The following is a 24,465-nucleotide window of genomic DNA, read 5'->3' as shown; positions in this document are numbered from 1 at the left end:
TGTCAACGTGCAGTTCTACTATATACAGGGTGCAATGTGGTCAAGCAATTTGGTTTCCATACAACCAAATTGACCTGACTTTCATAGATGTATGGGAACCAAATAACCACCAACTGGTGGGACTGATGGTCGCACAGTCAAGTACAGATACCATCGGCTGAGAAAATATAGTGCACTTTTATATGCAACCGTTCAGCCAGACTACCAAATAGGTTACATTACGCTCATTCAGTGTGTGCAAATGGGTCACAAATCGCCGTTCTAGCCAATAGGTTTAAATGACACCTTGCACCATGTTTTTAACCAGCTTTAGTAAATACTACAACAACAAAGATAGGCAACGAAATAAATGTAATGAAGTCAACATGATTTATGTATAATTTAGTAGGTTCACTCAAATACAAAAGCTATTAAGAGTTCTTACATGGGCCTATTGCCTGTGTCCCATCAAGCCAGGTGCATCCAGCGGCATCAAAATGCAGCTAAGAGACACCTCAAAATAGGGAACATTGCTCCCTTTAAAGATAAGGTTATCAATACACACCAGCTTTCACCTTCAATGCTGAGTGCTAGTTCAAAGCAGAAAAATAGTATATGCATATTAATTAGCGCACTATCATAGATGGTGACGTAGCTTCATTACATAACTGTAGTGCTCCCAAACTATTTCATGTTCGTTTATTGCCAGTAGAAAGCAGTGTGGTCTATGGTCAGTAAAAAGCAACTGTATGCTTCAACACATGGACCATAATTATACACAGATTAGATTTCCAAAAACTAGATCTTGTGCCAAAACAACATAATCATACCTTACAATCAGATACTAAACTCAAAGAGAATGGGGATGCAAACACAGGGCCCAAGCACCAAGATGTAATGGTTCAAATCATATTACTGTTGGTTCCTTCCACATTGGCAGAAGAAAAGCAGTAGGTGCATTAAACGTATTGGCTTTTGTTTTCTAACCAATCACCTAAGTGTCCATATACAGACAAGCTTGAGTGATGGCTCTTAAAGGGCCCTATACACCTGGGAGCTTTTCAAGCACCTCTGCATCCCTTCTGCCAGTGCTGTATTCACCATGCGGTTTCAATGTACCCAAGTCCAGTTTCAAAAGTCTTTTGTTTGCTCAAAATATCTGAAATACTATGTTTGTTGTTACCATCATGCATTTACCTAAATGTCAGAAGTAGGCTGTTTACTCAGAAAATACATTGCTCTCTTTACATGAACATTATTTCTGTGAAACTCCATCCAACATGGTCACTGATTTGGGACCAATAATGAACCATTGTATGGGACATATCAGTTTGATAGTTTACCTCCTTCAATTGTTTACACATCAACTTTTTTTCTTTTTGTTTTTAAACACAATCAGAGCAAAGCATTATTGTTAAAAACATTTTTATTTATCTCAGTGTATACAGCACAGCATCATGGCAGTAAGGCACATTATTGTAGAATAAAGTCAGTATAAAATACCCATTTATCACCATAAAATGTATGAATTAGCGCAACTTAAATGGACTTAGTTTTAACATATAAAAACACATTAACATATATCTATTAAAATTTAAAGATGGATTTAATTTAAATATTAATCTAATTATATAGCCCTCACCTTGAGCACAAAATAAAGTATTAAAGTACATCAATTGAAATAATAATAATGTTATTCTATTATTGTTCTTTTAAAACACTGCAGTCATCTTGACTACCAATGTGGTTATTTGAAAAAAATGGCGATGGGAATCCAGATGTAAACATTTAATAGATAATCAGGCTTTGTTGATCAGATTTAGATTAGCCTGCCTCAACCTTACCCCAGCTAATCGCTGCAGGAATTATTCAAGGTAATGATCTTGAACAAAAGCACCTCTCAGCCATCCAGCCCCTACAAACTGTTCAAATTAGTCACAAGCCACAAATATTAGGACGTTATGCAAAGGTCAAATCACATATGTGGACCCTGCATGTTTCAAAAACTCTAGTATGCAATTCTAACCTCTCCTGAGCAACCCGAACTTAACCATTCACTGCCAGAGGGGAGGAAGGAGGTTCAGAGATGTAACACAATCTGTTTCTTATGAATGGCTCTTGCAAACCACATATTATTACACACATCAATTGTAACAATCACAACCATAATTAGCTTTTAAAAAAAAACCTTAGAAATAAACAGCATGAGTGGAATCAATGCACAGTACTTGGTCTATGTTGCCATCTCTTAATATATTACATAAAAAAATAAATAAGCTGCCACTTGATAGGTGAAAACTGTCTATCACAGCAAGTGTCTTGCAGGGGTTAAATTCTTTCCAACTCCCATCCAGAGCAGAATCAGCACAAGGCTCCCCTTTCTCCTTGTAGAAGCTAGAAATCTGATCTCAGCCTGACTCTCAGCAAACACCAGGAAAGGAATTGAGGGGGGAGAAAAAAAAAAAAAAAAAGACATCTGGATCATTACACACCATATACCTAACAGAGAGGACTTAACTCTTTCATATCTGCAACAAAGTGTACATAAAATTGTACTGAAGACAACTGATCTACAGTTTCAATGGAATCCTGTGAATGAGTTCTCTGTACAGCGCTGCGGAATTAGTGGCGCTATATAAATAAATGATGATGATGAGGATGATGAATCCTGATAATGATTTGATATTATAAGCAAACCAATAGCCAACACAATCAGTTCGACAAAATTACAAACATGCACTTCACGTATAGCTTTAATATATATTACTTAAATCGGACACTTTGCAAACAGAGGTTCCAGGAACCCGTTGCAATGAGTTTTGGTTAAACATCATGTTGAAATCTAAATGCAATCCCACCTTGGGGAAATCACAGATGTCTCACAGTACACATTCCATCTGAGACTATCCACCAGCTGTGCCAGTATATGGCATCAGACTTGCACACCTCATCCAACATACAAAGGACACAGATGCTCAGCCATCATAATAATCATATGTGTGATGTACCCTTATGTACGAAGATGTGCTCTGCAGCAAGACACCGATTACCGAATTCAACCTCTGTGCATTGAAAAAAAAATAATACATATTGTTTAGACTACGGCATGAGAGGTACATTATACACTATAAAAAGCTTGTGACCGCTCAGTCCTGGTATTAAGGCAGGGCAAAGAGGGACAGTCCCAAAGTGGATCAGAATTGAAATTATTTTCCAGAGCACATTACTTTGTGTATGCTAATTTCCCATGTCTTTAATATAAATCCATTATGCTGGTATTTCTTAATCAAGATTAATATTAGAAAATGGAGCAGCTTGTTTTCTGCCCTAGGCCCCATTAGTTCTAACCTCTGCCCTGTGAGCAGTAATACTAGAGAAACACAAATACATAGTCTTAAGATAACAAAACATTGCGATTGAGACAATTTTGAGTTGTCTCTAATCTAAATCTACGCCGGCGACTCTGTTCTAATAAAACGTTAGGTATTCGCAAGCAAGGCCCTGGTATTAATGCATGTCACATTGTTTATAACCTCAGTGTAACAGAGCTACAGAACATGCTGGCACTTTATCAATAAATAATTAGGATAAAATGAAAAAATATCAATAAAAGGTCTGGAATGAGTGCCAGCATAAGGGCTCCTCTGTTCAGGGTATAACAGCTAAGCATTAAGATGTGAATGGCCTCAAGTTCCTAATCAAGTGCCCTAGTGATAAAGTGCTCAGCTATGAGATGCACACTGGGCTTCAATTGAAGATAGGTTGTCAGTCTGCAGGGAAACTCAAGGACCACTGAACAGTAGAGGATTTCATCTCCAGTGTCATCATTACTTTTGTACAATACTGAAATGCCCAAACAAAAGCTAAAATAAAAACCCTGTTCTTCAAAACCAACTATTTCTGCAGAAACTTCCTAAATGTACTTTGCTAAAACGGATTAAGGATCCCAAATGTCAAAACGGATCGCTAGCAAAACATATGTTATACATCAAACTTTCATATATTTCACAACTCCTTGTTCTAGCAACCGCACATTATAGAATTAATGTGACTACTAATGAAATAAGAAAGGAGGATGTCACAGTGCTCCTTACCTGTCTGCCCCCAGAGAGCCAGCAGTAGGAGGAGGTGCAGGGGGCCCAGTGTGCCGCGGCGGTCAGCCCCGGGGTAGGAGAGTGCGGCCCTTCTCCCCATACCCATCCATTCAGGTCGCAATAGCGGGCTGGGGGGCACAGCGCCGGGGCAAGGCTGGCACAGCTGACCGATGCTGGAGGCGCACAGGGGAAACCGCTTCCTCTTCTTCCTTAAGGATCGCGGGAAAGTTTTGCAGGAAACACAAATAAAAAAAATGGATGCAGAGAAAGGCAGAGAGTGCGGAGCGGGAGAGAGTGGTGGAGCGGAGGGTGGTGGGTGCAGATGAGACAATACAAGTACGGATAAGAGACAGGGGAGGGGGGGGGAAGAGAGAGAGAGATATAGTTATACGGGTGCACAGATCCCGGGTAGCCGCAGCTGTCCACACTGAGTGTGCAGGGAAGGGACAGTGAGGGAGGAGGGAGAGAGGCTGCTGCTTATTGGGCGTATCCCAGACACTGCACCGCTCCCTCCACCCCACTGACAGCCAGCACCCGCCCCCCCTCCAATCACTCCTATTAGTGGGCTGGGACTGGCGCTTCCTTACTCCTGCCTCGTCCTTGTGGGGTCCCAGCGGAGACCCGAGATCAGCATCTCCCTCACTGGCATGACACAGTGGCCGAGCTCTGCATCTCCCTCACTAGCATGACACAGTGCCCGAGCTCTGCATCTCTCTCACTAACATGACACAGTGCCCGAGCTCTGCATCTCTCTCACTAGCATGACACAGTGCCCGAGCTCTGCATCTCTCCCACTAACATGACACAGTGCCCGAGCTCTGCATCTCTCTCACTAGCATGACACAGTGCCCGAGCTCTGCATCTCTCTCACTAACATGACACAGTGCCCGAGCTCTGCATCTCTCTCACTAACATGACACAGTGCCCGAGCTCTGCATCTCTCTCACTAGCATGACACAGTGTAGAACAGGGAGTGAGTGGCAGGTTCCCTACTAATCTGCAACCTGCATTCTGCAAAACCTGCAAATCATTATTTTATTGCGCTCACTGCATGATGTCAATAAGTACATTATTGCTGATAGTAACAAGGACATGATGACTGCTGGTTTATTTGTGTCAGGATAATGTAACACCACTAGCAGCCCAGGAATCAGGTGACCCCTACTCACTGGAACCAGCAGCAGCAGCCGCCGTCTGTGGGACTATCATGGGACGTGCTGTCCAGCCTTCCAAATCGGAATGTAACCTTAAGCAGCCGGCCCAATGTGATTCGCTGAGAGAGGGAAAATGGGCGTGGTTAATGCTGGGTTGAAGCCTCCCTACTCCCCATCTAACACTCAGGGCCCCTTCTGACTAATACATGGGTCTCCTGTAGACTTTCACACACACAAAAAAAAGAAATAAGTGAAAAAGTGACTCTCAAAGTAACTCTCATACCCTTTCCATGTATAGAAAGTGACAAATCACCTCAGGCTAATCTATACATCTAACAGACAGAGTTGTTGGGAGCAATTCATTTACAACCATTTCTGAATTTAGGCAGCTTTTCAGTCAGTTAAGAAGAGTTAAATGAAATACACGGTTTCCATAAAGCTTTATTCTGTTTTTTATGTTCATATTTTTTATTTTGTAACTTGTTATACTTATTGTTGTTGTTCGCATATTATAAACTGCACCTGTGTTTCACACAGTTCTGATAAGTATTTAGTAGATTATCATTGTACACAAAATTCTAAATAACAGGGGAAAAAACATTGTAGGAACGTTTGGGACTGGGAGGCAAATTGTTCCTGTGATATTTAGTGGTAGAGAGTGCAATCTAGTGTTTTTGTGTGGTCCTCCATCTAAATTTACTCTGACAAATTTCTGGCATGTTCCAGTTATCTTAAAGTAATGTTTCTACATGCGATGCAGCATCCAAGAGGAAGCCACTAGTAAACTATGTGAACTGAACTATGTACTCACTTTTTTTTTTTTGGCCAGACCTCTTATAATAGTGTCCATTCATGGCTGCTCCAGGAATGTGTTGACAACTGCCACCTACAATGTGTCCTTTTCCTTTTAACGTGCTGGAGTACAGACTAATATTCTTTTTGCCAAGCACATGTTTACTAACCAAGAGAAAATATTTTCTTTTTAAGGTGAAAAAATGTATTTATTTGAGATATTTTAACTTATCACCTGTGTTATGCTTGTACATGGAAAATAGGCAGCAGAGCATTAATTCTTTAACATTGAGTAACTGGTATCATTTTTAATCATATGTTTTTACTTGCTATATGGTAAACATTTTAGGTATGCATCAAGAAAAGCAGGGTTTTATTTTTAGTTTTAGGCTTCAATTTTCTTTTGTTCCCAAGGTAAACTTAGCATTATAGGCCACTTACAGGCAATTAAAGCGACTTCTTTGGGGTTCTATACCGCACATGTTTGCATTGGTTTCCTCCAGCTGCTTCGGTTTCCTCCCATGGTCCAAAAACATAATGGTAGTGTAATGTTTGCATGGTAGTGAATAGACTCTAATCTTCACTGAAACAGGGAATGCTCATCATCATCATTAGTTATATAGCGCCAGCAAATTCAGTAGCACTTCACAATTGGGTGAATGATTTAAACCATTTTCTGTTAAGCACTGCATAATATGTTAATACTATATAAATAAAGGTTAGTAAAAATACCTGACATAGGGGGTTTAAAATAAAGATAGACATTACAGCAGTGGCGGATCCAGGTGGAAGGGGCAATCGTCCCAGCCGCCGATCAAAGCGGGAGGGGTCGGGACCAATCGTGAGCGTAAGGCGGAGCTAACGTGGACCAGCCAATCAGAGTAAAGGAGGGGCGTGATTATGCAAAATCGCCCCACCCCCCCAAACATAAAGTCTAGGTCCGCCCCTGCATTACAGGACACTGTTTCTTGTTTATGACAATTGTGCATGTATTAGCAAGACTACCTGATCACATCCTAGTGACCATTTTTCATGCTCATTGTTTTTGGTGGTCTACTAGATCAATGAGTGTGGGATTGCTTAGGTATAAATGTCATCTGAAAGCACTGCCTACTTTCATATATGGGGCCCCCCTTCATTAATATGGATTTTTGCCAATTTCACTCAACGTAGTGTCCAAGATGGTGAAATTCTTTGTACTTTGCACCGAGCCATAACTTAAAATTTTAGCACCTGGGGCGAGAAATAACAATGCCACCCCTCCTAGCCCTCAACTTTAAATCCAGTGAACCTTAAAAATTCATAAATTGGGCCCCCCTTCAGTGTTGCGCCCTGAACGGTTGCCCTTATCATACGTTTCTAGTTACTGCCCTGGTCTTGCAAGCCGTGTGTGTGGCCTTTTTTTTAATGGGGTACTATCCAGTTTACCCATTCTATACTAATTGGGCAATTTAGGCAAAAAAAAAGCTACCTGACGAAAGAAAACATGTTGCCATGCAGATTGGTGTCCACTTAATTAAATGCAGCTGAAGAGCAGGCAAAAAGCAATACTGCAATGTTATAATCACTGGGCAAATGTCTTCTGCCTTGTGCTACTCTTATTTTTGCTTTGTAAATAGTCTCCGTAGTTTCATGAAGAACGCTGCAGAGACGCAACTTACAGTGTCAGTAAACACAAATATTTAATAGATCAAGACATGAAAGAAATATAGGAATGACAGAATTATAGATTGTCTGGGTCTACTAGGGCAAGTGAGTGCATACCTTTCAGCTCCCTGTTTTAGGGAGGGACTGTCCAGCCTTCCGGATAGTTGACACCTTGGTTCATAGTTGGGAGCTATGGTAATTCACAGGTGTCTTTAGGAGGATTTAGCGCATCCCTAAAAGCAGCGTGGAAACATCACCTCGTCCTGATTCCAGAGCAGGCCAATGCTGGGAACATGCCCGAAAGTTGTACCTAAGACACTGTCTATACTGTGGGTAGTCAGAGTGGCACAGAGCAGCAGGCGCAGTGGAACTATAAGATCTTTTTTTAAAAAACTATATAAATTAAAATTGTTTTAATAATAAAGAATTTTTAAACTGATTTTATCCTGTTACTGCCATCCTGAGATGATTATAACAGAACAGGCTTTCCTACCTCTGTCAGTTTGTATTACCCAGTATTGCTTTATTACTGTTTGTTCCCAAATGTAAAGCACTACAGAATTTGCTGGCTCTATATAAATAAATGATGATGATGATGATGATATTCTAGTGGTATTAATGTCATGCCGTGATTTTTGTTAAATAGCTTTCTAGGCTCCCCCATGCCTTTGCAGCAATTGTAAAGAAAATCCTTTGATGTATAATGCAAGATGTAAAAAAAAAAAACCTTTTCTTTGTCTATTTTAAAGGGAGCCATAGATCATCTAACCCAGTGTTTCCCAAACTCAGTCCTCAGGGAGGTCTGACAGTGCAGGTGTTAAGGTCACAAGTGAAGTAATTAGAACTATCTATGGATCTTTGAAAATGTGTCTGTCGGTAATGAATACACCTGTGCTCTAACAAGGAGATATGGAAAACATGCAGTACTGAGGACCAGGGACCTGATTCATTAAGGATCTTAACTTGAGAAAGTTCTTATTTCAGTCTCCTGGACAAAACCATGTTACAATGCAAGGGGTGCAAATTAGTATTCTGTTTTGCACATAAGTTAAATACTGACTGTTTTATCATGTAGTACACAAATATCAACTTTAAATTTCAGTGTACAAATAAGCTATTGTGCTAGATGAAAAAACAGTCAGTATTTAACCTATGTGCAAAACAGAATACTAATTTGCACCCATTGCATTGTAACATGGTTTTGTCCAGGAGACTGAAATAAGAAGTTTCTCAAGTTAAGATTGTTAATGATTCAGGCCCCATGTTTGGAAACACTGGCAAACCATATATGTCAATAGAAGAGTGCCACCCAATGGCCTGATTTCAATGAAATATGGCAGAATACCTGCTTTGCAGTTACACTGCATTACAGTTTGAATAAAACATATCTTACATTAGATTACCCTTATTCTACTGAAAACAAATGGACATCGAGAACATATATTGCATCTTATTAGTTGTATTAGTATTTTATCTGAATATTCTGCCTTTATAAAAAGCATAATGTTAATAGTTGAGCTATTGTTCTCATGAGTAGTTTCTTAGTGAAAATCTCCTTGTATCAAGTCAACAACTTGCTCAGAGTCACAGTTGTAGAATTTAGTGGTTATTATAGAAAAATGCACTGCCAGTCACTGCTTTCCTTCATGGAGTTTTTATAGTGCAGGGACTCAATAGTAATACATATTTTCAAGTACGCACTTGTAGCCAAGATCTTCTTTATTCACTGGTCATGGCCACCTTGCTTTATAAAGCTTTTGGTCCATCCAGAACATGTGGGATTAACCTTATGCATGGTTCTCTATGGATCACTTCCTCTGTAAAGTTGTTAGCTGACAACCTCTTTCATAACGGCTGTCTTTGTTTTGTTGTGTTATGTTTGCATACATTTATTTGTAATCTGTATTGCAAAATGTATCCAAGGTGCAATATGATCACATTCAAATTCAGAGCTTTATTGTTTTTAAACAGGGATGCCTTAATCCGGTATGTTAAATTGTGTTACTGAAATGCTTACAATTACTTTACCAAAACAATGGGTTGTTTGGTTATGTAATGTAATGTATATTCATAAAATATACATGTATAAAAAGCTACCAGATATTATAGGATTGTTTATAGAAACCATATATAAAAGACAAGCTAAATGACACTAGTGCTTAGTCTGCACTTTCAAAACTAACTTCCTTAGCCCTATTATCTGGGCCTGTCTTCACCTAATTAGTTCACAGTTTTGGATGAAGCCAAAGGGACAGGAATGTATTGACAACATGTATATAATAGAGAGGGGGTGGGGAAAGGGATCTGCACAAGACAGGGATTTGATGCAAACTATCAGGCATTTTTTTCACAAGTCTACCTTAAGTTTTTGTATAGGGGTAGGCTGCTCGGTATGTAAATAATATATCACAATAAATTACAGTTCACATTTAGTGGCAGTGAAGAAAGATTAGGGGGTTTGTTATCAGTAAGTGTGAAGTGCCATCTAATCTACATGAATGCTCTCTGCCACTTGAATACACATTGCCAATTCCCATCCCCCACGACCATCTTCACACTGCAGAGTCTGTTAACTCTCTCTATGGTGTTACTGAACTGAAGCACATCACACATCTCTGGTCTTTAGGTTGTATGTGTTAGTCCAGGAGAATTATCCTGAATAAGTCTATTTTTGTAAAGTTTTTATTAAGATAAAATGATGACAAAATCTGGGTTCCTGCAGGTTGTAAAATGTAATAACATACTTAAATTGGGAGCCACTCGTAAATATCCAAACCCTATTTTTATTGTCTATAAAATTAAATCAAAGCTTGTTTAAGACATACATAGGCAACTTATAAATGCTTCATCTGATGTTGAATTGACAGCCTCTAGCAGGGAATGCTGTAAATTGTACATCCTAAAAGCTGGAGAGCCACAGGTCACCTATGTATGTCTTAAACAACCTTTGATTTACTTTTGTGTTTAATAGACAATAATTTGTGCTTTCTCAATACAGACAACAGAGGGCAGTGTTGAGTTATACAATTTAAAACTTGTAACAAGCAGCAGCAAATCATCTTTAGCTCAGCCGGAAAGGAAAGTCTGGCAATAATTTAGTATGCCTGCATTTGGATATTTATGATTATTATGCATTGATAGCCATGTTGCAAAATATTAATTTTCATAGCTATAATTCAAGATTACACAGCTTTTGCAATGCAATTACACTATTCACTTTTTGTGACATTCTGGGTACATCATTAAACTACATAATTGTTCAATCTTGTAAATGATTAACTACATACATCATTGTGTGTATAATAGTCTCTTGTTTAAGGCTGCATATTCAAGCAATGAGCTTCTGTGACCCGAAGCCATGTTAATAAAAACTGTTTCGATATTTTCCTTTATTGGTTCAACACATCTTTGATTTGCCAAATATTGTTATAACAATGATCCTTTGGCGACATCACATTTCCTTAGTTTTGCCTAGGGACGGTCAGCGAAATAGATACACAGCTGGGCTATGCTCAAACACATGCAAGACACATTAATGGATTTTAAAGAGAATGAATTCTCCTTTTCCAGAAGCCATATGTGAAATGCCAACAGTTACTCTACTATTGGGAAGGTCACACTTAGAAATATAAAACAGAAGTTAGTAACCTGGCCAGAGATTTGTGAACTCTGTTAACTATTTAATATTTTGCCGACTACTGTAGTACAACAGATCAATATAATCCACTGAAATGCGAGATGATAAGGGGAGAGGGCTGTATTGGAAAGTAAGTTAGGTATAGAAGAAGCAAAGTGTGGGAGACAGACACTTGGAGAGAAAGGAAAACCGAAAGCTACAGAAATAGAGGGAGACACAAAGAGACACAGGCAGCCGGGTGGTGGTAAAGGGAATAAAGGAACAATAAGGGAGGTGAGGGAAGCGGGGAGGTATAGGGAGTGTGAAGACCTGGGTGGTGGGATGAAGGAAAGAGAGAGAAAGAGATAAGAAGTGTAACACTGGGTGACAATGAAGGAAATGAGTGAGAGGAGGGGGGGTTGGAGGGAGAGAGAGAGAGAGAGAGAGAGGGGGGGAAGAGAGAGAGAGAAAGAAAGAGGGGAGAGAGGGAAGAGAACTGGGAGAGAGAGAGAAGAGATGGAGAGAGGGGGAAGAGAGAGAGAAGGGAGAGAGATGGAGAGAATGAGAGAGAGAGAATAGAGAGATAGAGGAAACTGAGAGGGGTGAAGAGGGGGGAGAGAGAGAGAGAGATAAGAAGTGTAACACTGGGTGACAATGAAGGAAATGAGTGAGAGGAGGGGGTGGTGGAGGGAGAGAGAGTGAGGGGGAAGAGTCGGAGAGAGGGTGGAAAAGAGAGAGAAAGAGGGGAGAGAGAGAAGAGATGGAGAGAGATGGGGAAGAGAGAGAGAGAGATGGAGAGAATGAGAAAAAGAATAAAGAGAGAGGTAGAGGAAAGAGAGAGGTGAAGAGGGGGGGGAGAGGGAGAGAGAGATAAGAAAGAAAGAGGGGAGAGAGGGAAGAGAGAGATAGAGAGGGGGGAAGAGAGAGAGAGAGAAAGAGGAAAGAGATGGTGAGAGAGGGAAAAGAGAGATGGAGAGCGAGAGGGGGAAGAGAGAGAGAGATAGAAAGAGTGGAGATATGGAGAGAAAACATGGGGGGAGTGAAAAGGAGAGAGATGTAGAAGACATGAAGGTGGAAGAAAGGACAGGAAGTAAGAGCAAGTAATGTGACAAAATGGGGAAATAGAGGAATAGACAGGAGGAACAGTAACAGGTGGATACAGATACTAAAGCATTATTTTGTATTGCTCAGGACATGGAGTAATACTTACATTTTCCCAGGTTTAGGATAGTATGAGTCAGTGAGTCATCACAATCTTCTAGCTGTAAAACAATATCAATACTATTTTGGTACTCTGACGTGAATTGGTTTTATACAAATATATTATAGTGGTATAAAGTTTGTAAGCTCTTTTTTTTAGAACATCAAATTTGCATTAATAGCACTCATATCAGAAGCAGCAATCTGTACAGAATGATCTCCCTAATTGTACAAAACTGTGAAGAAGGTTGACAGATTATAAATAAATAATCACAATATTAGTCATTTGCTGAGAATAGGGAAGTTACATCTCCAGTTCCACAGTGCTCCATGCCTATCATTGCCTAAGGTAAGTTGCTAAACTGCACAAAACCCTCCACTCCTAAAACACTTTTAGATCCCCATTAGTCAAGCACTCAGGAAAGCCTTAGAGTGAATACTTGGTCAATAATGTATTTTCAAGGTGAAGTAATGTAAAGTCAATTACCAACAGGACCAGATGCTTTTTGGCCCCTGTGATCTTTATTTATTCCAGTACTGGTTCAAATTTAAAACTCAATACACACCATAAAATAAAGCGCTACGGAATATGTTGGCGCTATATAAATAAATGATGATGACGATGATGATAAAATAACATACTACAATTCTGGAAGCCCTTCTAAAAAGTGTCATTTAATATTTACTTTGGGACTTTGCACACTAAAATATCATTATCTTAATTATAGCAACACATACAAACTAAGAAAAAGCTAATAAACACTCAAAAACACTAATGGTCTCATGATTAGTCTATATATAAGCCTATACAAATTCTAAAAACTCATATTTCCTTTATGTTAAGAAATATCTTAAAAATGTGTATGACCTGTCACAATGCTGTATAAGGCAGTCTATTACAACAATGTTGCACAGTACACATTAAAAACATTCAAACATACAGTACATAGAAATGAAACAAAGACCTATTTGAAGCAGCCTATACTCGAGTCTAGTACATACTGTACCCTGTAGCACTGCACAACAATTATAAGCAATGTAAGTGTACAGTAAGCCATTGAAGGTGTCCCTCTGTAATAACATGGAAATGCTATGCAATGTGTGTTTAGGATATTTGTATATTCAATATTTGCACACAGCCTAGCAGGCTCAGGTAACAAGCTGTACAAATATATTTCAAATGGCTTTTTTTTTTTTTTTTAGAAAACACTGCAGACCTTTGCTTTTTGACTGACACTTCTATGATTTTCACATTTAGTTATTTGCAATGGCAGGTGTATGGATTAAAGAAGAATAAATACATTTAAGTGTCCCCCACCTCCCAAGCTATGATAATTCTCTGCATCTGGTCAAACAAGAAAAAAGGAGATTCATTGTCAAGTCACCAAGTCATCAAGTCACTTACCAGAAAGGAGAAAGAAGAGGACTTTATGCCTGATGCCCAGCTGTTGCGTGTAAGCGGTGCTGAAACATAGCAGAGACAGGTCAGGGATCTGCTGCCTTCATCTGGGGCTTGGAATTGCCTCTACTTGCTCTGCTCTCTCCTTCATTGTGCGTGTGTTTTATTTCTCAGCCGTAAGAGGAAAATTAAGGATCTCATCACTGCAAACAGTGACACACTTACTAGCATGAAGTAAAGACAGACTGGTGTGGTGTCTTGGCAAATCTAAGCCACTGCCAGAAGCCTGATACATTATGTGTTAGATTCACTGCACATCGTTTACAGACAAAGGGTGCACCATGCTAGACGGCAGACTTAATTTACAACTGTTCTTTATAATTGCTGATCAACAATCAAAAGAATGAACCTATAACCTGCTCATTACTTTCATTTAACATGTTCCTGCAGTACAAAACATAACTATTCTCTACATAACTAATACTAACCCATTATAGAAAAAAAGAAGAAATACAAAATATAAAGTCAGTGTGTTTAAAATAAAATATGCTTAATGAGAATACATAAATAATATAGACACAGTCATATTTTTATGATGGTTGTCAGATTTAAACATTTGTCTGAAGTATCAGACACATTGTTATTGATTATGTACCCCTTTTATTTGATAGTCATACACATGGTAATTTGAGCCTGTCTCTACTTTTTTCAAAGTTCGAATTTTGTCGCTTGGAACTGCGATGGTGATAACACTGTAAACTTGTTCACTGGATCACCAAACAGGGATGTTTGCTGGTCACTGCTGCTAGGCTGTCAAGTAAAGGAAAATACAGCTAAATAGCAAAAATTACCAGGGGCCTGATTCATATAGGATCTTAACTTAAGAAACTTCTTATTTAAGTCTCCTGGACAAAAGCATGGGCCTGATTCATTAAGTATCTTAAAAGAAGAGGAATCTTATTTCAGTCTCCTGGTCAAAACCATGTTACATTGCAAGGGGTGCAAACTAGTTTTCTGAAATTTAAAGTTGATATTTGTGTGCTACATGAAAAAACTCAGTATTTAACTTATGTGCAAAACAGAAATCTAGTTTGCACCCCTTGCAATGTAACATGGTTTTGTCCAGGAGACTGAAATAAGATTCCTCTTCATTTAAGATCCTTAATGAATCCGGCCCCATATCTTTATAATGATCATCATTTTTTATTTGATGTTTATGATAAAAATATGAAACAATCTTTATGGTGACCCTTGAAACGAAGAGCATGTACCGGATCATGGTGTAATAATCCTGCCCTGTATGTTGGACTTCAGTGGTATTGGGTGTTAGAGGCAAATGGCCTTTCGACAGGCGCTTGATCAGACCATTTGTTTAAACTAAACTTGCTCCATCTGTATAAAAGCTAGCATACGATGTAGACGCATACATTACCAAAAATATTATAAAGCCATCGTGGCATAATATTTTTTTAAAATGACAGAAGAACTTGAGTTGAACTATTTGACTGTCCCACGGGGTATTAGTTCTGGGTGTTGTGCAGTATAGTGTAGGGCAAGTTACTCACACACACAGAGGACACTGGCCAAATCTGGAAAGTTGAAGGATCTATGGCCACCAATCAAAAACCCAGAATGTTCTTCAAAGACTCGTTACACCATATAGCAATGTAAAATGAATCAGTCCTAAATGACCAGGTTAGTTTAAAACTCTCCCCATATATTTGTAACCTCCATCTGTGGTGCCCCAAAACCCTGTTAAACAGCACAGAGGAAGTACATAAACGCTTTTAAAATACAGAGCTACAAGGGGTTAATAGAAGCTCAGAGAGACACAGTGGGAATGACAGTTGACAGTTGAACTGAAGAGGCGTGTCCAGGATGATGTGTAGGAAGGAGGAGTTTGTGTGATAGCAACAAGTCCACTGAGTTTGGTAATAACTGTGAACTCCCAGAAGGCAGCGAGGAGAGGAAAGTTCTAGACTTCTGAGGGAGAGAGATGAGGTTTATGAGTGACAAGAAGACAGACCGAGAGATAAGAAATCTGAGTTGAATCTTTCCATGTAGCTGCTCACTACCTCAGGAACAGGCTGAGAGAGATAAGAGGTATTACTGCTGGAAGTCGATCATATGAAGGAACTCTAGTTGAAAGTACAGTAGGTCTGCAAATCACCTTTGTCACATATTCCTCCACTTGCTTTCCTCCATGCTGACAGATTTAATGTACTACAAAATTCCTGTGCATAGGTCAGCCCAGGACTGAGTGTAAAATATGGTAACGTTACCAGGGATAATATTGGTGCACCAAATGTTTTAGTTGAAGGTTAATGTTAAGTGATTTACCTAAAAATTGATTTATTGTTATTGAAGATGTTATCACTATTGTGCCATATACTCACCAGTTGTATATTATATGTTAAATGCTATTGAGCTCTATGTTGATCAAATTAATATTTTGTCATTACCATTGAGTTGAAGGGGTCAGTGGCGCGGTGGCTTACCAAAATTATCTTTACCGCATTATTAATAAACCCAAGTTATTTGTCCAATCCTTGTCCCTTTCATTGAAGTATTTATCTCCTGACCACCGGATATCCGAACAAAAAAAAGAACCTGACTCGTGTCTGGAGGACAAGGTAAGGGAAGGAAATCTCATCAGTACTCGACCACCACATAATTTTGGCGTCACAAACAGGATCCGAGTGCATCAGGAGAGTAATACCCTCAGTGAAAAATGGATCAGCAACCGGCAGGGCCCATAACCCTACCATACTATTTCGGGGCCCCATGGCTCCTGAAGTACAGTGGGGACGACGACAAGCTACAGAAGACTTCATTCACAGAATTCGAGAACAAACTGGAATCCATGTTCCGACTATACCCGTTGAATGAACAGCAGAAAGTGGAGATCTTAATAGGACAACTCACAGGGTCGGCGCTCAGAGAAGTAATCTCATGGCCGATGGATGACAAGAAAGAAGCGGCACAAGTTTTAAAAAAAATTCCACAACGTTTGAGACAAGAACTCTTCCGGAGCTGAAGATGAAACTATATGCTCGCAAGCAACAACCGAACGAGACACTGCTGGACTATGCCCTGAGCCTACAAGAGATGCTAAGAGCCATTAAGGCAGTGGACAAAGAGGAAGTACGAAACGCGGATGAAGAAGAAAGCGTTAAGATTCAGCTACGACTGATGAAAGCACATATGCCAGGCAAAACCTTCCGAGAGTTTAAAGAGACCGCCATTGCCATTGTCGGTAACCAACGGGGAAGGGAAGAAGAATACCCAGAATTGGTGGGCTTCAGAGAAAGCGCAAGCTCGACGGGAGCCATAGCAAGCAGCACAGAAAAATCAACACAGGCCCAAGAATCAATAATACAGAGCGGTCAGTATCCCACTGAAGACCCAATGCAAACGCTCAAAAAGCAAATGGAGGAGCTGGCCGTCGGAATGGTAGAAATCCAGCGAGAAATGCGCCAAATGGCGAGGCCACCGGTACCCACCTACGGGGAACCAAAGTGGAGACCCGAAAGACAAAGACCAGCCCGAGGCAGGTGGGAACCACCTCGCGAGTATGTACGGCGATCGCCCAACCAATTCGATAGTCAAGGCCGCCCGATATGCTGCCGGTGCCATGGGATAGGACACATAGAACGAAACTGCGACCAAAACGAACATTTAAACTCCGACGCCCCGAGATTGAGTGCCGAATTTCGGGGCAAGCCCCGGGAATAGATCCGGATCCAGAAAACTGGAGGCCCCAGTTCATCGGACAATGTCCCACGTTACCCGTTACAATTAATGGAGTGGAGACCCTGGCTATGCTTGACACGGGGTCGCAGATTACGACCATCCGGCTCCCTACATTCCACAAGTATTGGGGCAAAGAGCAGCTGTTATCACCACCCCCAACCTGGCTGCAGCTGACCGCCAGTAACGGCCTCGAGATTGCATGTGAAGGGTATTGGGAAGCGGACATCCAGATTGGAGCGACCTTGTTGCCAAGACAAGGCTGTCTTGTCACCGCCCCCTGTAAAGGGAACATAGCCCCCATCATCCTGGGGATGAATGTGCTGCAAAGATGCCCGGATGAGCTAGTGTGCGACTTTGAAGGGTGAATTAACACAAGCGGCTTCTCCCGGTCGTCAGGCCTTTCAACATACTGTTCGGCTCCTACAAGGTTACCAAAAGTCCGCTGGTTCCCATGTAAAGGTTTCGGGCACTGTCAAGTGGTTTAATGTGCGGAATGGATATGGCTTCATCAACAGAAATGACACCATAGAAGATGTCTTTGTCCACCAGACAGCAATAAAGCGAAATAACCCACGGAAGTTTCTGCGCAGTGTTGGAGAGGGGGAGACTGTGGAATTTGATGTTGTGGAGGGAGAGAAGGGTGCCGAGGCAGCAAACGTGACTGGCCCTGGTGGTGTACCAGTAAAAGGAAACAGATTTGCACCCTACCGACGAAGGTTTCGCAGACGTTTCTACTGGCCAAGAGGAGAGAATGCTGCAGAATCTGGTGGGGAAGTAAGTACAGAGCAAGTGAGCGAGGGAGAGAGAGCAGAAAAAGTGTCCTCTCAGCAGAGACCAGTCCAGCGCAGGCGCCCTCCTCCATTCTTCTACAAACGGCAACAGAAAGACTACGACTGGGATGCGCAGGCCTGTCGGCTGCCAGAAGGGAGCATCGTCCTCAAGAAGAATAATCGACCCCGGAGTAAGCTGGATCCCAAGTGGGAGTTGAACCCGTATGTGATTACGGCCGAACCCATATCAACGATGGCTGTTTACCAGATCTCGAGACCAGACGGCACCCGTCCACAGTGGATTCACCGAAACCAGCTCAAGCTCCGCCCAAGGCCAGATCAAGGGCCAGAAGAAATATCAAGGGATGACTGGGATGAAAAACCAGATGATGGCGAAGGGACTCTGCCTCAGCTGCCCACTGACCCTTTCGAGCTACTATTGGCGGTAGGCTGGGCTACTATGCCACTGCAGAGTCAGTCTCGGCCGCCAGTCGAGTTACCATTATCCCTTGCGCCTTTGGAGGTGGCCCCCTATCCCGAACTAAGACGCTCCACGAGGAGTACGAGGGGTACACTTCCACGGCGGTATCAGGATTAGAGATCTTTCTCACTGAAACTGTTGTATATAATGTATATTAAAACTGTTGTCATTGAAAATGTTAGCTATTATAAATGTTGTAGATGTGTGATTTGAGTTGATAAAGAACAACCACCTTTATGTCTTAATGCGTGAGGACACGCACCTGAAAAAGCGAGGGTGAATGTGGTGCCGCAAAACCCTGTTAAACAGCACAGAGGAAGTACATAAACACTTTTAAAATGCAGAGCTACAAGGGGTTAATAGAGGCTGAGAGAGACACAGTGGGAATGACAGTTGACAGTTGAACTGAAGAGACGTGCCCAGGATGATGTGCAGGAAGGAGGAGTTTGTGTCATAACAACAAGTCCACTGAGTTTGGTAATAACTGTGAACTCCCAGAAGGCAGTGGAGAGAGAAAAGTTCTAGACTTCTGAGGGAGAGAGATGAGGTTTATGAGTGACAAGAAGACAGACCGAGAGATAAGAAATCTGAGTTGAATCTTTCCATGTAGCTGCTCACTACCTCAGGAACAGGCTGAGAGAGATAAGAGGTATTACTGCTGGAAGTCGATCATATGAAGGAACTCTAGTTAAAAGTACAGTAGGTCTGCAAATCACCTTTGTCACAGATTCCTCCACTTGCTTTCCTCCATGCTGACAGATTTAATGTACTACAAAATTCCTGTGCATAGGTCAGCCCAGGACTGAGTGTAAAATATGGTAATGTTACCAGGGATAATATTGGTGCACCAAATGTTTTAGTTGAAGGTTAATGTTAAGTGATTTACCTAAAAATTGATTTATTGTTATTGAAGATGTTATCGCTATTGTGCCTTATACTCACAGTTGTATATTATATGTTTAATGCTATTAAGCTCTATGTTGATCAAATTACTATTTTGTCATTACCATTGAGTTGAAGGGGTCAGTGGCGCGGTGGCTTACCAAAATTATCTTTACCGCATTATTAATAAACCCAAGTTATTTGACCAATCCTTATCCCTTTCATTGAAGTATTTATCTCCTGACCACCGGATATCCGAACAAAAAAAAGAACCTGACTCGTGTCTGGAGGACAAGGTAAGGGAAGGAAATCCCATCAGTACTCGACCACCACACATCCTTAGCCCTAGATTTGGGACTGTCCCACTGATATCGGAACAATTGGGAGGTATGCTCACACAGGCTGTGGATTCTGTCTTTCCCAGTAGCTCCACTGACCAAATGCTATGCCAGCTCTCTGCTCCTCAGACCAGCTCGAGGATATCGAACATGTTGCCAACTCTCGTGCTGTGTGTTTCACTAACTATTGCAGGTTCAGCAGAAATGCAGACATTTTTGGTTGGAAGTGCTTCTTACTCCACCACTATCCTGCTTATCTCCTTCTCTTCTTGTGATTCTGTTGCCAAAGCCCTGGCTGCTTGCAGCCCTGGCTGCTTGCAGCTCTTGGTTGCTGGGAATTGTAGTTGTCAGAACCTGAAACTGTGCTACACTGCCCCCTACTGTCAGAAACTCCCCCATCATGTCAGTCAGCTCTATGGACTCTCCCCCTCTGATAAGTGCTGAGTCCAGGGGTTACATGTATATGCAAAGTGATCAAACCAGTGAATTTCTGAAAAATTTAATGTGCTGAGCATTTACATATTTTTCAGTTAAAGTAAATGACCCGTAATGTATCTTGTACTGTTTAGATTATATGGGATAATGTATCTGTCATGCATTTGACCCTGCGACTCACTTACCGGGGTCCGGTGCACAAAACCTGCCTCTGCTTTTCTTCTGATGAGAGCTGCCATCTTGGATTTGTTTTTTAAATGCTTTACCCTATTCAGCCATTGGCTGATTGTTTTGTATGCCCCTTCATCCTCCAAACTACATAAACCTGTTCTGGCAATATGGTGCCAGATCTTCAATTCTTGTAGTCTGCTACAATGCTGGAATATTTGACTCTGCTGTATCCTGGTATCCTGTATCCGTGTCTATTCATCAGGTCCTTGTATCCAGCGCCATATGCTTCCCAGATAATCCTGATATTTCCTGGTATCCTGAATCCATTTCAATTCTATAGATCCAGGTATCCAGTACTACTTGCTTCTCAGCTAATTCTGGTATCTTGTATCCATTCCTATTCAGCAGATCAATCCTTGTCAGCTATAACATCTTGTCCTGTCATTCTTGCCTGATACCCATCTGGAGGACCACGACCTGCGGGGTGATGCAGCAAACCCCAAACCTTTTCCTCCACCTTTGGTAGAGTCAAACCAGGCAGACTGCAAGAATCCAACCGTCCATGTGAATTTTGTGACAGTAAGATCTGGCCAGTATGGATTCTACAGGAAATCCATCGCCCAAGGAAATGCTCCAACATCTCTTGGGCAGAGTGGATAAACAAGTTCAGTTGGTGTAATGCTTCAAGTCCCCTCTATGTGGTTAGATGCACTCCAAAATATTCTAGGCAATCCTCCTCCTCCTTCACCTATAGCCGAACCTCCTGCTGCTGTGTTTGCTCCGACACCTACATCCACTTTGCAGGTTCCCTCTCCTCCCAAGTACGACGTAGATCCTAAGACCTGCTGAGGTTTTTTGAATCAGTGTTCCATTCAGTTTGAACTATTTCCACATAATTTCTCTACTGAGAGGTCAAAGGTTGCATTTATTATCTCTCTGCACTCAGGCCAAGCTCTAGCCTGGGCCTCCCCTCTATGGGAATGAAATGACGTTGCTCCATGACTGTGTCTCTTTCATCGCATCCTTTTGCAGATTTTTTTTTTAAAATGTCTATTTGCAAAACATAACACAAAGTAGACATAATTCAAAATAGTGTCTTTCAAGAGCATAATGTACACAACATGTTCATAGTATGAGGTACTTGGTAATGTTTAGAAACATAGCATTTCTAAAATTGGAAGCCATGAAGTACACATTAGTTGTGAATGCTTATGTAAATAGATGTGATATGTGAGGAGAATTATAGCATTCCAATCTAGAATGCAAACAAAGAAAAAACAAAAACAAAATACTATAACAATCTTCCAGTGAGCCACCCGACAAGTAAAGCATGAAAGATATTAAAACATGCTAGCTCAGTTAAGCACGCTTCATCATGTAAAGTAATTTACAGAGTCTTCTAAGTCTACAACAGGGAGAAGGAAGAGGGGAGGCAGGTAGGCATTGGGGGGAAAGAGCGAGACATGGGATCAACATATCCAGTCTTGATCTCTATAGAAGGATCAGAGTTAGTGATAAGAGTACTGTAGAAAAGAGGTCAGACTGTCCCCAGGGTTCTGTACAGGAACCAGGCTTTATTATCAAATAATTTCAAAATATCATTTCGTAAATCAGGATATACAGAGTTGATGTATGAACCCCATTTCGCATAACATTTTATCACCCCCTTCTCAATATCAGGAAAGTTGTCCTTCTGTCAAAATATAGGGAGTATAGAAGTTCGGTTTTGACTTCGGAAAGGGAGGGAGGGGCAGTAACAGTCCAATGACAAAGTATGATTCATTTAGTGATAGTAAGCCCCACAGTAAGTAATGGTTTAACATCTTGGGCTTCACGTGGAGGTATGAATGAGATGCAGCCGTCATAGTGACAGAGAAGGATGGCAACTTTGTCAAAGGGTTGGGAGGTGCTCAGAGAAACATTAAGGACGCTTAAGACCTTATTCCAGAATTTCTGAATTTTTTGGCAAGCTCATAGATTGTGGAAGAAGAATGCCTGTATGTGTCTGCATTTGGGGCAAGTCCCTGTTTCATTCCTCATATAATGCTTTCTTTGGTTCTGGGAGATGTAAGCTCTGTTTAATATGTTTATATGTACCTCCTGCAGTCTAGTTGAATGTAGCCATTACATTACATTATCATGATACTTAATAAAATCAGTTGTTGAAGGAAGTATTACAGAATCTTTAGCCCAATCTCACTTGTAGATTCCCAAAGTTCTGACATGTCTTGGGGGAGAAAGTCATTGTACAGAAATTGAATTTTATATTTCTGTCTTTCTGAGAAATGTAGTAGATTATCCTGAACACTGGGGGCAGGAAGGGTCATCTTCCTTCAGTGTACAGCATGATATAATGGTGTAGCTGTAGATACATACAAAAATGGGTATTACAAAGCTGGAGTTTTTCCTTAAGTTGATGAAAGGAAAGTAAAGTGCCTCCAGGGTGAAAGATATCCCGGATCGAGGAAATACCTCTGGTTCTCCACAAGGAGAAAACTTTATTGTTCATGCTCGGAGTGAACGCAGGGTTACCCCATATAGCTGTATACAGTATTTGGTAATGGCATGGGAGTGGCCCAGTTTCCTTGTGATGGATAGCCATGCTTTATATGTATCGTGAAAAAGAATATTGTTCAGGACCCCTCCAGGTAACTGTGGCATTGGGAGATGTATGAGAGCTGTGGGGGAGTATGGGTAAAATAAATAATTTTGTAAAGTTAAATTGACAAAATACTCCTTCCATAGCAACCACACTGAGGCATATCTAAAGAGTGCTGAATACATGAATGCATTTATGTCAGGAAAGCCAATTCCACCATGGGTTCCAAGATGTCTGAGCTTGGCACACCTAATCCGTGGCCATTTACCTTGCCACAAGAAAGTTGTAAATAAAGTCATGCATCTGCATGTGTCAAACCTAGTGAGGCAGACTGGGAACATCTGCAGTGGGTAGGCCAATTTGGGGAAGATTACTGATTTGAGCACTGTGTTTCTTTCTACCTAATAGTGAGTGGGGTAGATTTTTCAAATTCGTTAAACTGTATTAAATTTTCGGAATAATTGGGGGATAATTTTATTTATATAGTTTACTGAGGCAAGCGGGGATATACATACCTAGGAATTTCCATTTCTGAGATACACATCTGAAACAGGATAATATATGTGACTGTTCAGGGGTGAATGGTGAACCCAGAAATAGTTAAATTTCCGTTTTATGAAAATTGATTTTATATCCCGCAAAAGTCCCATAAATCGAAATCAAATTGACTATTGAAGGAATTGATTTCTCAGGGTGGAAGACCATCAGCATCATGTTGTCCGCAAACAAGGCTAACTTGCACTCATGGTTACTTCTTCTAGGTCAATAGGGGCTAAGAGGGATTCAGCCTGTTGATTTGCTATGTGGGGGAGGGTCACCTTGTCTCAAAACAGTCGCTTATTATCACTATTCACGGTATACAGTTTTTCATAAAGTTTTTGGAGGATACCAAGGATCTCCTTCCACTCAGAAGATAGAGAACCAGCTTTGTCTCTAAGAGCAGGGATAATAGTGGGAGCACGTTCACCCTTCAATTGATTAGGGAGTAAACAACTATTTTTATTGCCATGCCTATAAAATTGGTATTTGGATAGAATTCCTGTCTGCAATCTGTATGATTAGATTATCAAACTGGGACTTCTTTTGGTCATAAAGGCGTTAGTTTGAGGGAGTGTTGCTATGCTTCCAGGATTGGTAAGCTTCTGTAAGGTCTAT

At 40.9% G+C, this 24,465-nt stretch overlaps 1 protein-coding gene and 1 long non-coding RNA gene across 2 annotated transcripts in view; both read right to left on the bottom strand.

Moving 5' to 3' along the window:
• The window catches only part of RGMB (repulsive guidance molecule BMP co-receptor b), a 30,789-nt gene extending 25,954 nt beyond the window's left edge, over positions 1 to 4,835 (bottom strand). Inside the window, exon 1 of the mRNA XM_075181331.1 lies at positions 4,074 to 4,835. Coding sequence (XP_075037432.1) covers positions 4,074 to 4,179 — 106 coding nt within the window. The 5' untranslated portion in view covers positions 4,180 to 4,835. The remainder of the gene's footprint in view (positions 1 to 4,073) is intronic.
• The window catches only part of LOC142098504 (uncharacterized), a 1,185,945-nt gene that overhangs the window by 60,062 nt on the left and 1,101,418 nt on the right, over positions 1 to 24,465 (bottom strand). The gene's annotated exons all lie outside the window — the stretch shown is intronic.

The sequence above is a fragment of the Mixophyes fleayi genome, chromosome 1, assembly GCF_038048845.1.
Source record: "Mixophyes fleayi isolate aMixFle1 chromosome 1, aMixFle1.hap1, whole genome shotgun sequence".
Lineage (NCBI taxonomy): Eukaryota > Metazoa > Chordata > Amphibia > Anura > Limnodynastidae > Mixophyes > Mixophyes fleayi.
Note: the sequence above shows the minus strand (reverse complement) of the source record. Positions and strands in the feature narration are given on the sequence as shown.